General features: G+C 35.7%; 1 protein-coding gene across 7 annotated transcripts in view; it reads left to right on the top strand.

Annotated features, from left to right (window-relative positions):
* The window catches only part of LOC116426616 (uncharacterized), a 60,611-nt gene that overhangs the window by 12,735 nt on the left and 35,508 nt on the right, over window positions 1–12,368 (top strand). For 6 of the 7 annotated variants that reach the window (XM_076370148.1, XM_076370147.1, XM_076370144.1 and 3 more), the window contains exon 3: window positions 1,052–1,293. In XM_076370148.1, the coding sequence (XP_076226263.1) occupies window positions 1,266–1,293 (28 nt within the window). In that variant the 5' untranslated portion in view covers window positions 1,052–1,265. The remainder of the gene's footprint in view (window positions 1–1,051; window positions 1,294–12,368) is intronic. The other variant, XM_076370145.1, reaches the window with a different exon arrangement.

The following is a 12,368-nucleotide window of genomic DNA, read 5'->3' as shown; positions in this document are numbered from 1 at the left end:
CGATTGAAATCATAAAACCATCAGTGGCACATATTGCGGCGGCTTTAGTGTCTGAGGAAAGGAGAGTCTGAGAAATTCTGGAAATTCGTAACAGGAATCGATGAGAGGTGGATTTCCAGCACAATGCAACAATTTCGATGATGCTCAAGTGTTTCATCTTCCGTCGACATCGATCCCGTACCGAATCGATCCTTTCGAATCGGGAACTATTGAAATATCTGAAACTTCATCGTTGCTCCTTCCTCCTCTATGGTCCGTTCAGCTTGAATAATTCAAGATACCGTTCTCAAATCGCGCTATCGACCCCTTGGAATTGTCGGAATTCCGGCGTTGCGGTCGTGAAATTTTTGAAATTCCCGTTCTTTTTTTTTCATACCGATTTCCACAGTTTCTGGAATACTATTTATAAAGCGGCACCTCGGGAATCCGCCGAACACCGAATTCCCCCGGAATTGACAGTTTAACGTTTCCGTTTGCGTTGTATAAATAGGGCAACGGCACTTTATAAAGAAAACTTAGTTTGGAAAGCTTGCCAAAACGAGAGACACGCATTTCCTTCAACGAAACCTGTATCAAAACACGGAGAAATTCATAAACATTACCGATCGATAATAATGGAAAAATTTAAATATCTTCAAACCACGGTAAAAAATGTCAATAAAGTCGAAAACAGCGATCTGAAAAATGGAACACCTAAGTAATCTGTAAGAAAAATTCATTTTTATCACGAGAAATGAATATTTGTGGAAATAAAAAAGATCAATAAACGAATTTTCCACTTTTCCGACTTACATTATGTTAATTTTTTCTTTCATACATGTCCAAGTAGAAAAGTCTTCACCTGTAAAAGATTTTCTGAATGACGTTTGTTTTCTTTAAATAATAATTCAAAGATGTTGTCCTGTAATAGTCGAAAACTGTTGTTTTGTAAATAATAATTGACAAACGTTATTCTGCAAATAATAATTGACAAACGTTGTTCTGAAAATGATAATTGAAAAATGTTCTGTAAATAATATTTGTAAAATGTTGTTCTGTTCTCGTGTCCGAGAGGGTAGGCGATATCGGGCATGATAAGGATGAACTCGTGGCCGTGGGTAAGACGGAGATGACCACTAGATCCGTGCCTCGTCCTGAAGACGACGACGAGGAGGACGAGGAAGAAGAGGAAGAAGAAGAGGAGGAGGAAGAGGAGGAAGTCAACAAGGAGGCTCGTTCGAGTCTACGATATCACTGCCACTGATATCCACTCTCTCGTCGCATCGATGCCGACCTCTGCATCCATTGATAGAGGTAAATTGTTTTTTCTTTCATTCCCCGGAAATCCATTAGGCTGCCCGAAAAGTTCTTTCAGTTCCCTGGATATTTGGTGCGCATTGTAGATGAAGTTTGAAAGAAAAGTTGCCGGAACCTTTTGTTCTTCTTTCGAGGATACTATTCGCAATAAGAAGAATTTGGTTCTTAACCCCTTCTCCTGTAATATCGAGTCAGACTCGTGATGAAAAAAAATTTTCAACTCGACAAATCTAAACGTTACTTATCCTTCGTACAAATGAAATATTACTTGTATAACTCTTATAAATCTTTAACCCCTTGTCCTACAATATCGTGTCGGACACGTGGTGAAGATTTTAAATAGAATTTAACAAGCATAAATATTATTCAATTTGTTTGAATGAAAATTACATATTTTCCCTCTGTTATCAATGATTATACCTTCGAACACACGTTAGCATAGGATAAGACTAGAACTTTCCTTTATTTTCAATAAATTACTAATAATAAAGTAATCAGGTGGATCATAGTTGAGAAAGAAATTATAGGGCAAGAGATTAACCTTCTAAAGTAGTTTTATTAAGCACAGTCGTAAATCATAGGACGAGGGGTTAAATGTCACGAAAAATCATTTTGAACTAATTTACAAGGAGAAATGGGGTCACGGGATATTGCATGATGTTTTGATAGTTTCATGTGTTTGTTTGGTAAACGAATTTTTGCGGCTGCCTAGTGTTTCTTCGATCAACTTTCAGACGTTTGGGCTGGTGTTCATTTCGCCAGCAATTCGTTTCCAATTTTCTACGCATTCCTGGTGAAAAGTTTAAACCAATTAAACGTTTCCAGAAAATTGTGTGTTTAAGAAAGTGAAGCTATAAATTTTTACACCTTTAATACTTCAAGAATTTTAAAGGAATCGATCAATTAACACTGACGTAAAAACAGTATGGAAATAAACCTTTATATGTCCATCTTTCACGTTGATTCAGGCATTTTATGACTATCCTTTTCGCTGTTACGCGGAAAACGTTCCTGCAAACGTTTTGCAACAAATCCAAGACTTTATTTTTAGTCTTCGAGTAAATATCCTCGAACGTTTTTGTCCAGGCGTTGCGAAAACAATTATGTAATTTGCAAACAATGGGAAGAGGTTTTAATCAGTTACCTGTTTTTGATGAGTATACTCGTCACGAAGAGATAAAAAGATTTTGTGGTATGACGAGTATATTCGTTATGAAGAAATAGCAAGATTTGTGTGATGACAACTATACTCGTCAAAAACAGGTATTACTTACTTCTTGCGACACATCATGTATACACTTTTCAAAGAGGCCGCGACACCTAACTGGTTAAAACGAGGGGAAAATATCATGAAAAGGGGAATAGACAATGAGCGTGTTGCTTCTGCGCAACGTTCTGTTGTGCTGAATTGTATTTTTGGAAAAAGGAAAAGTGCTGCTCGGAAAGTTTACGCCGGCAACGTAACTCGTCAGTTTGTGGCTAAATCAAGTTGGTCCCTGTTTGTATTAGGTTAATGGGAAACAAATGGTCGGCAACTATTCATGCCGGTAGTTAATTTTATAGAGTTTACATGCAGCTGTTTCAGAATTTACCACAAGCAAAACTTGTTTTTGTCACTTTTATAACTTTCGCGCGTTTCAAAATGAGATTCCGATGAAATTTCGTCGAGATTATTCGTTTAAAAGTATCGCGATTCGTATAGAGTTAATATAAAGTGATCATTCAAAGTGAATCATCGTGAAAATTCAATCCTTTTGTTCACCGATGAAAATAAAAATTACGTACAGGATTGCCAGGTTGATAAACGTTTTCATCGGACAATGGCAGAATAAAATTTATGAATAATAATGGCTACATTAAATGTATGTGACTTCATTGAAATAATTATTTTTTTAATTAAACGTCTGCTATTTTGAACCTTTTGCAACAGGAACTGAATTAACTTTTATCGGAGTATTATTGAAAAAATTACTAAATCAAATTTAAATAAGAATAATGGTAGAAATATTTTATCTATAGAAGTATTCTATTTAAAAAAATATTTTATTTAGAAAAATATTTTGTCTATAGAAATAATTTACCCGTATAGAAATATTTTGTCTATAGAAATAATTTACCCGTATAGAAATATTTTGTCTATAGAAATATTCTATCATCAAAATTCAACAACAATTGCGTGTAACGTATTCAGAATCAATCTGGAAGTTCGGTGGAGCGGTATTTTAAAAAAAGGGGGATGGGATTTATTCATGACTCGATCGAAGGAAACTTTCGGATTTACTATCGTGCAAAAAAAATTTGGATCATGTCAACACGAGATATGCGGAATGCAGCTATTCTAACGGGCTCGGTGGGATCCAGGCGCGGCCGATCTGTAATAGATGAAGGTATTCCGTTGGCAACGATAAAATCGGCCAAGTGAATCTTGACCCGATCGGATTGTTTACGCTCGGGACCTTGATACTCGCCAGACCACCGAAGAAATTTCGGAAACGAGCTGTTCGAACATACATACGTATACACAGGCACGCACACGTGGACGCGTTCTGGTTACGATGCTTGTTTTCCGGCGACCGGCTCAATTTTTCTGCGTTCGTTTTGCCGCGGAGGATTATTCCGCGCGGGAATATTTTTTCCATTTTCCTGCGTCGTCTTCCTGAATAAAAGAGTTCGTTAGTTTTAACCCTTTGAACTCTGTAGGCTACAATATTGCACCAGTTATAATATTAAATATTTTAATGAATCTTAAAGGAACTACCCTAAAATTATTAGATTTTCCACACATCCGAATTTTGTACTAAGAAGGAAAATAAAAGATCAAAGAAATGTTATAGCATTTCTCATTTTCGCTAGGAATACTATAAATATTAGTTGCAGTTGCTGATAGATTACAAAACAACCTGGAATGCTAAGGGTTAAATTCGAACGTAATGCTCGGACGGTTCTGTTTACCTTGAATAAATTGTAGATAGAATGAATACAGAGATTCTGGGGGATGGATTGATATAAAGGAAGAAGTTAAATTAGTTGCAGTTAGAGTTAAGTATCACTTTTATTGAAAACATGGGATTCGCGGTTATTTTAAATTGAATTATGAAGATCGCTAATTTTGTTCACTTTGGGTGGATTACGGATATAATGAACACAGAAATGATAGGGTATGAATTAATACAAGAGAGAAGTTAAATTGGTTATCTTTAAAATTTACTTGTTAATAACTCTTATTAATTGAATTTAAATGAATATTCTAATCTTTATTTATAAATTCAAATTAAACTCCCCAAAATTCGACTTATTTTTATAAATTTACTAAAAGTTGAAGAGTTACTTGTATTAGAAACACGGAATTTGTAAGTATACTAAAATCAGTTATGAACATGTTTCAATACAGTTCACTAATTTGGTTCACTCCCTGTGAATTATATATGTAACGGATGAATAAATTACGAAATTGTGAATCAATCTAAGAAAGAAGTTGAATGTTGCTTTTACCTGAAAGATGGAAATTTGTAATAGCTCCAGAATTAATTGCAAACATGTTTCACTAACTTGGTTCGCTTCGAATAAATTGTAGACACAACTGTAAATAAACTATGAACGAGTTGATAGATACGAGGAAAAAGTATAAACGCCGCTTTCATTTGAAACGTGGAATTCCAAAATGTGTTAAGATTATACTGTGAATTTAAGATCAATTTATAGTTTCAAATTAGTCGTTAATCACGAATATTTCTGCAAAATCGAATTTCCTAAGGTTATCTCGCGAGAAGAAGAATCAAAGGAGTATTGACTTCTTTCCGCCGGTCACGCGTTCGTTTCGGTCACGGGAAATCACGTTTCATTGCGTTCATTCATTCTCTTTCTCCGATGAGTTGCTAAATATAAAACAGTCGATTGTTAACGGATTTCACGCCGGTCACGTGGAATTGCGTACTTTTTCATTGGTTCGTCGGATACCAGTATCATGTTTGTGCACGTGTTTCCTCTTTGTCTTTTCTGTTCTTTTCTTTTTTTTTAGGGAACTTCTAGTTTACGTAGCGTGATATCTTCGGTCGAAGTGTCTTATTAAAATTTTCAAGCACGTTTCCACGGCTACGAGAATTTCTCCAAAGTGAAATTTAAAGCTGCGCAAATTACACAGTAATGGAGTCATACAACAACTTGTGAAAGAGAATGTTGAAACAGTGGTACGTTTGTACTGGTTAGAAAGTTGCAACGGGAAACAGGAGCGTTTATCTTTGTTATGCATTTTCTTACAATGATATTGAATATATTATAAAGAATACAATGTGAAGAGTAAGAAATATTGAAGTGGCTAGATAAAGAGCTATTTCTTTTTTAATCATGTTTAACACTAAAACTATCAGACTCCTTTTTGGAATTACTAAAGAAATAACAGATGTTTCTCTGAGAAGTTGTTAAAGAAATTGGTTCAGCAATGCGCAAACTAATTTGTAAATCAATTAACGTTTCAATAGAACTTAACTGTTAGTTTTAGTGTTAAAATTGCATCAACTACTGTGGTCTTTAGTTACCATTGTTGCTATTATACTATATTCTTTATTATGTGTGCTTTTTTTATATATATTTTATGAGGTTTCCAATTTTGTCTTGAAGGGACTATCATTATATTTAATTTTGCATTAATTTCGCGGTAAGAATTTAGCGACTTCGGTGTTAAAGTGAATGGAGAAAAAGGGAAGAACAAAATTATTCCCACGAAGGTTCGTTGAGGAAATTATACTTGAAAATTCATCGAGCGCGCGTGCTTCTGAATACGATTGACTGAAGTGTCTGTCTATTACCGACTGTTTCTACTTGCAATAAGCTGTTCTATAATGTCGCGGTATTACTTGATTCTCAACGATTAAATTACATTTGAAGTCGTACTTTTTTAAATATATCTTTTCTTTTTGATATTATATTTTACGAATGATTAACCCTACGTCGGGAATATGATTTTTCATCAACGTGACAATATATAGACTTTTATAGTCTGCTTTGATGTTTTATTACTGTAAAATTCTGAGGAATTTTAAGATACCATTATTGTTATGATTATTGTCACTAAACCTTATAGCAATTTTACCTCTTCCCTCAATGATCATTTCGTTGGTCATTTCTACATTTCTGAGGGATTCGAAACGGCGAGAACAGCATACGTAATGGCGCATAAAACGGCGCAATAAAAGAATACAGTTCATTGGGATGCCAGTATTACTTTACTAGATATCGACGTTTAAAAATAAACGATGACCAGCATCTATAAATTTTTATTTAATTATTTTCAAACATCATTGCTGTTATTCGCAAACATTCGCGAAGATTTAAACAGCCAACGACTGATAACCGCTGCTCAAGTGTATTCACATTAAATAAATTTGGAGCCTCCATTGTTTCCAGAACTATGTGAACAAATTTGCTTTCGTCATTTATATCTCTATTTAGACAGAAAATATAAAAATTCTAAGTACCGTTGAATCTTCAATGTTTAACAAGTGATATACACTTTTTATATATCAGATCATCAGAAAACTTCCGTCGCATTTTAAAAGGAAGTTTAAAGAAAAACCTTACCACGTTAAATTAACTCCTTGCCCTACGATTCATTTCGTGACTCTGATCGATATAACTACTTTATAATTAGGAAAAGAAAGCATTGTTATGCTTGTTCTATGCGCACGTTTGCTCCAAAGGTTAACGATTCATAATAGAAAAGTAATATTTAATTTATATTAAAAAACAACAAATATGATTTAGATTTCTCGAATTCAGTTGAAAATTTTCGTCACGAGTCTAACACGATATTGTAAGTCAACGGATTGAACTTCATTGAACTTTGAGTGTCTAATTCGAAAAGTTTATCGTTAGTTTAGCTATTCGCAATATTCATCATTTTTTACTTATTATTAATTATATATCATCGTGTAAAGGTACGTTGAAATAATAACAAGACTTTTGGATCAGCCTAATGTTCTTTGAAATTTGATCTCATGTTATGGGGAAAATTTGATGGCAAGCAACTTCACCGTGAATGAAATTTCGGTGAACCGAGCACTTATAATTAAATAACTGTTAGGTTAAACATAGAGTAATTGGTGGCGGATATTTAACGGATGCCGCATGCGTTGTTGCCCGAGTTACGAACGACCGAAAATGCGATTAAAATAATGGTTCGAAGAATTGAACGTTCAGCTAATCGAACTTCTACGGTACATTGAGATGAATCCGAGCCGAAGGCCGTAGTCTAAATTCGTCCGGTTGAATTTCAGGCTCTTATTCCTCTCATGGATTCTACACGTGACCTTCGAACATCGGGATTATAAATCATCCATTTTCCGACGAATTTAACCCTAACGTTAACGAGGATTTTTTAAACGTTTCAACCCGTGAACCGAGAACATTTTTCTCGGGAAATTTCTGAAACGATTCTGCGAGGTTTTTGACACTTTCTCGTGAATTCGATTTAAATTGTAGAGTAACAATTATATGACGTTTACATTAAACTTGTAAATTTTGTTATTATGAGAAATAGAAGTGTTTAAACTGTAAACGTGAGAAATCTGAGAATGAAAGAGTGACGTTTATTTTGCGCAGAATCGTCATAATTAATAGCCAGTATCGTGAGAATACAGGATATTTTAACTTTATGTATGACTTTTTGAAGTCACACATTAATGTACTAGGTTAAATTGATTTATTTAATGTTTTACCGCAAAACGACGAACGAAATGAAATAATTAATCGGCTTAAACTGTTACACACGCAGGTATAAACGTTTAACGTCATTGTAACTTCGATATTACACAATATATATCCGTTTTAATAAAATTATTAAGACTATTGAACACATTGTTAACTTGCATTTATACTGACTCCCAAGCTAAATCGAATTACTATAGTTCATTCGATTAAACGTTGGTTATTCGAAAACATTTCTATATTATAATTAATGCTATCTAATATGGTGACATTCAGCTAGATGAACGTGCAATAATATTAAAATAACGTGCATAAACGCGTATCCTAATTATCCATCTTTAAACCTCCATTTTCGAAGAACTAAATAAACGAACATCAGTTTTCCTAGGAACAATAGGATAAACTATACAATAAATGTCCGTGTTGATGACAAATTTTTACATTTTGTAATGATAAATTTTTAATGATTCTGCTGCGGAGCCCTCTGGTGTAAAGGGTTAAAATTAAATTTTTTTCCGTTTCACGTATTTTTCTCTATGAAATCCTGCAGTATTCAGTGTGTTAACTGCACAACGTTTGATTATGAATTTTGTCGTACGAAATATTTCCCACGAAAACGCCTCGCGCACGAATTTCAAAGCGCTCGCCATTTTTTTGGCGATGTGAAAACAGCCGAACCGAGCTCGCCGCTTTAAGTAGCTCAAGGTTTACGATAAGACTGCCGGTGCTGAAACTTGAACAAAAACCGAATTCTTTTTTGAATTTTATTGAGCCCTGCGATTCCATGCTCGCTTCAAAAAAAAACTTCATGCCAGCCAACCTACCTTCCGGCGAGAAACGAGGTAAACGCTTGACCGCTTTGCGCGTGCCGCGTGATTTAGACGATGCATTCTTCACGGCTGAAAATTGTTGAACGTCCTTTTCCGGATTGAAAGAAGAATTAATGCTCCTCGAAGTAACTCGAGGCACGGCCGCTTGCGCGCTCGGACGCACAACGGATTTCGTGTATTTTTAAAATCGCAATGGACGTTTCTCAACATTGGCCTTTTTTTTAACTCGTCCTCGTACCCATCTTTCACGGACAAACGAAGCTCCGCGAATTCCGTATGAAAAAATCTGTAGGGAACGCGAAGTGAAGTAAGGTCGTACGAGACTACGCTTTGGAGAAATTCAATTTCGAAAATTTGATGCTGATTATGTAAACGGACGGGCCGGCCAAGTTTTATTCGATAGCTGGCACAAGTTTCACTTCCGGTGCTTCGAAAACAACCCAGTATATGAAAGTTTTACATTCGAGATTACATATTTCTCACTAAATCTGTTGTGTAAAGTTCTGAATTCATATTGCCGATAGTTATAGTGCAGCTTTTACGTCCTGAGTCAATTCTCCAAGCTACAAGGTGCACAGGAGCAAGGGGAATCGGTTGCACGCTTCCCTTCGGTCCTTCCAAGAAACAGCATTCGGACCTCTGTGTTACCACGATTTCATAAACATAAGAAGCCAGCGAAACGGAATCCGACAACAATATTCCTTACATCTCACTCCGTCGCATTCTGTTCGATCTGCTTTCTTTGTCACGCGGCTCGGCCAATAACATCAACCGTTGTTCCACAGCTATTGACGCGAGCATCCTGAGTGGAAGAGTCCCCTTGCCCCTGGGACTTTGTAGCTTGTAGGATTTACTCAGGACGTGAGAGCTACACAGTCGAGCAGAGGTGTCTAAATAACTTAAGTTTCATTGAATTCCATTAAATATTGTCTTCCATCGTTCGTGCAAGAACAGAACGCGAATGAACGAAAGTCCCGCAGCCTAGTTTTCCAGACAGTTTATATAGAACAAGAGCAAAGGATTCCATTTTTAAAGAAAAGAGCTCGCGGCAAATTCGTTTCGTGCCATTTTAATTGTCCCTTAGGACGTTCTAATTTTATCCTAAACATTTGTGGCCGCAATAATGACATTGATCTACAAAATTTAACTTTCTTTCTGTTACGGAAGGTTTAACGAGTGATCTTAACATATTTCTCATGTTTTCGAGAAAATTATTTTTGAAAGGAAAACTCGATTTTTCAGCTTTGAACTATTGTTCTATGGTAATTCGTTCGTATCTACGATTATAATGTATCATAACAGTAACGATTATTATCATATTACCTAATTGAAACACGTTCAGGCCAGAAATGCAATTACACTCGTTTAATTTGTTGCGCGTTATTGCAAAGCATTATTCGCACAGATGAAAAAGAATTTGCGCGAAACAAAAGTTACGAGAGAGAGAATTGTAGGCGGATAAATTTGTGGATAACAGCGAAAGCCGATAAAGAGGAGGAGGGGTGGGGTTCGTTGGAGGTCTAAACGACGGTAATTAAAATTAACCGAACTATTGACGAATCGAATCTAGTTTGCCGCGGTGAATGCGAGCGATTGCAGTTGATTATTTTAATGACCCTGGGATACAATGGTGCTCGGGGATCCAGCGGATGGACACCTTTTTTAATGGGTCAAGTGTCAACTACTAATTACGCTGGTTCTCATCCAGCCCGGCGCAGAGCCGCTACTCGCTAGGACAGTTAATACGTAACTGTGGAACTATTCTGGTTCACTGGATAATTATCACGAAAAAAGAAAGCTGGAAATATTCTCCGATACTCGGAATATCCATCGCGACTTTTCTTTTCTTGTTCACCGTCAATTTTTATTGCATCCACTGCGATCAGCGGAGAAAATAATTTAGATCTGTTCTGGAATTTTGTGTATTCAACGATACACTGCAAGATTATTTTATTATGTGCTTCACGTAAAACTTGACAGTGCGATAATCATCTTGAAATGGAACTTTTTCAAAAAGTTTCTTTCTCAATTTTTGAAGAGAGTTTTTTTTTTAAATTTTTAGTTAAAACGTTGGTTTTCATTAGTTTTATTTATATATGGATTTGTGGCATGTTTACCATTTTATTGATATCGTATGCATTGCTTAGAGAAAATTCGCAAATTTTGTATATTGTAGTAGATGTAGTTAATTAATTCATTGTGAAATAGAAAATTTAGTGAATTGTAACACAGGTTTTGTTTTTCGTTCTTATTAAGTTATACTTTTGATACAGGAGATTAATTTTTATTGAATTGCTGTTTGTATAAATTAACATGCACTGTCACGCTAGGATCGTTCTCCAGATATAGCAGTATGTGCGCTACATTTTGCCAGTTCAAGGACTGTACAGCCAGTGGATAAAATATAACGAGCTCGTAGAATCATTCCCCTGAGGTCCATCGATGCCACGAGACCTACGCAAATCTCGTTCCAAACCTGGGCAAGTTTTAGGTCTGTGCAAATCATCTATCCTATTTTAAGGACACTGATGTTATACAGTGCACAGTCGAATTATATGTACACTATGAAGATGATCGTCAAGTTATTTATGTAGTTAATATTTCTCGTTGCTAATAACTTCGTAAGTCTAATTAAACTTGAAAGAGTTTTTAAAGGTGTTAGAAATATGCAAAACTGCACGCTGAATTTCAAAACATTTATTGTTCGTTTTACGAATCAATATCATTTTTAATTTGTTCGATATCGTTTCTGTCTCTCTGAATTCATTAAAATATGATTTATTTGTTTTCAAAATATTCGCTTCTCCTAATATAATCTATTAAATAATGTTCCAGTTACAATAATAAATAAAGTTTATTTAAGAAAACACTTCGTTTCATCAAGAGGTTCGAAGAATTCTTGTCCGCAAGGGTTAACAAAACGTTCAACATGTATTCATAGTATCATTATCACCTTGCTAACCGGCGAATTCTTTACACGAAACATCCTTCAACTTCAATACACTTATTTCATTCACATATAACACGCTCAAATAATTCAAATGATCTAAACCAATGAATACAATCTAGAACGCTCTTATAAACATCTATAGTGCTTTCAGGTATAAATCAATATAACTGCAAATACAACGAAACTCGTGAACAACTCGGACCGATAAACACGAGTATACTCGTGACCGAAGGTGTTAACGAGTGTTTTAATCGCAATCTCATAAAGTTTGTAAGCATGTGATTTTTATTAGACATTCACAACCGTCTTGGACAAGCCCGGGTTAAATCGTCGGTTCGTCGCATCGGTAACGGGCGGACTGGGAAACGCAGATGGTTAATTTCGATAAGGCGTCGAGCTTATTATCGAGTGTGTGTATGTGTGTTGGGGATGGTCGGTGTGGCGGGGGTGGGGAACGGAAGCGCGAGCCGATGTAAGCACGTATCGTAGCTTTTGTGGCTGGCAGAATGGATTCCATAATGAGATGCCGTGTAAACTGGGACATCTAATTATACTCGAGTGCACACCACTCCAGAAACGTTCGGTTGTCC

The sequence above is a fragment of the Nomia melanderi genome, chromosome 8, assembly GCF_051020985.1.
Source record: "Nomia melanderi isolate GNS246 chromosome 8, iyNomMela1, whole genome shotgun sequence".
Classification (NCBI taxonomy): Eukaryota; Metazoa; Arthropoda; class Insecta; order Hymenoptera; family Halictidae; genus Nomia; species Nomia melanderi.
Note: the sequence above shows the minus strand (reverse complement) of the source record. Positions and strands in the feature narration are given on the sequence as shown.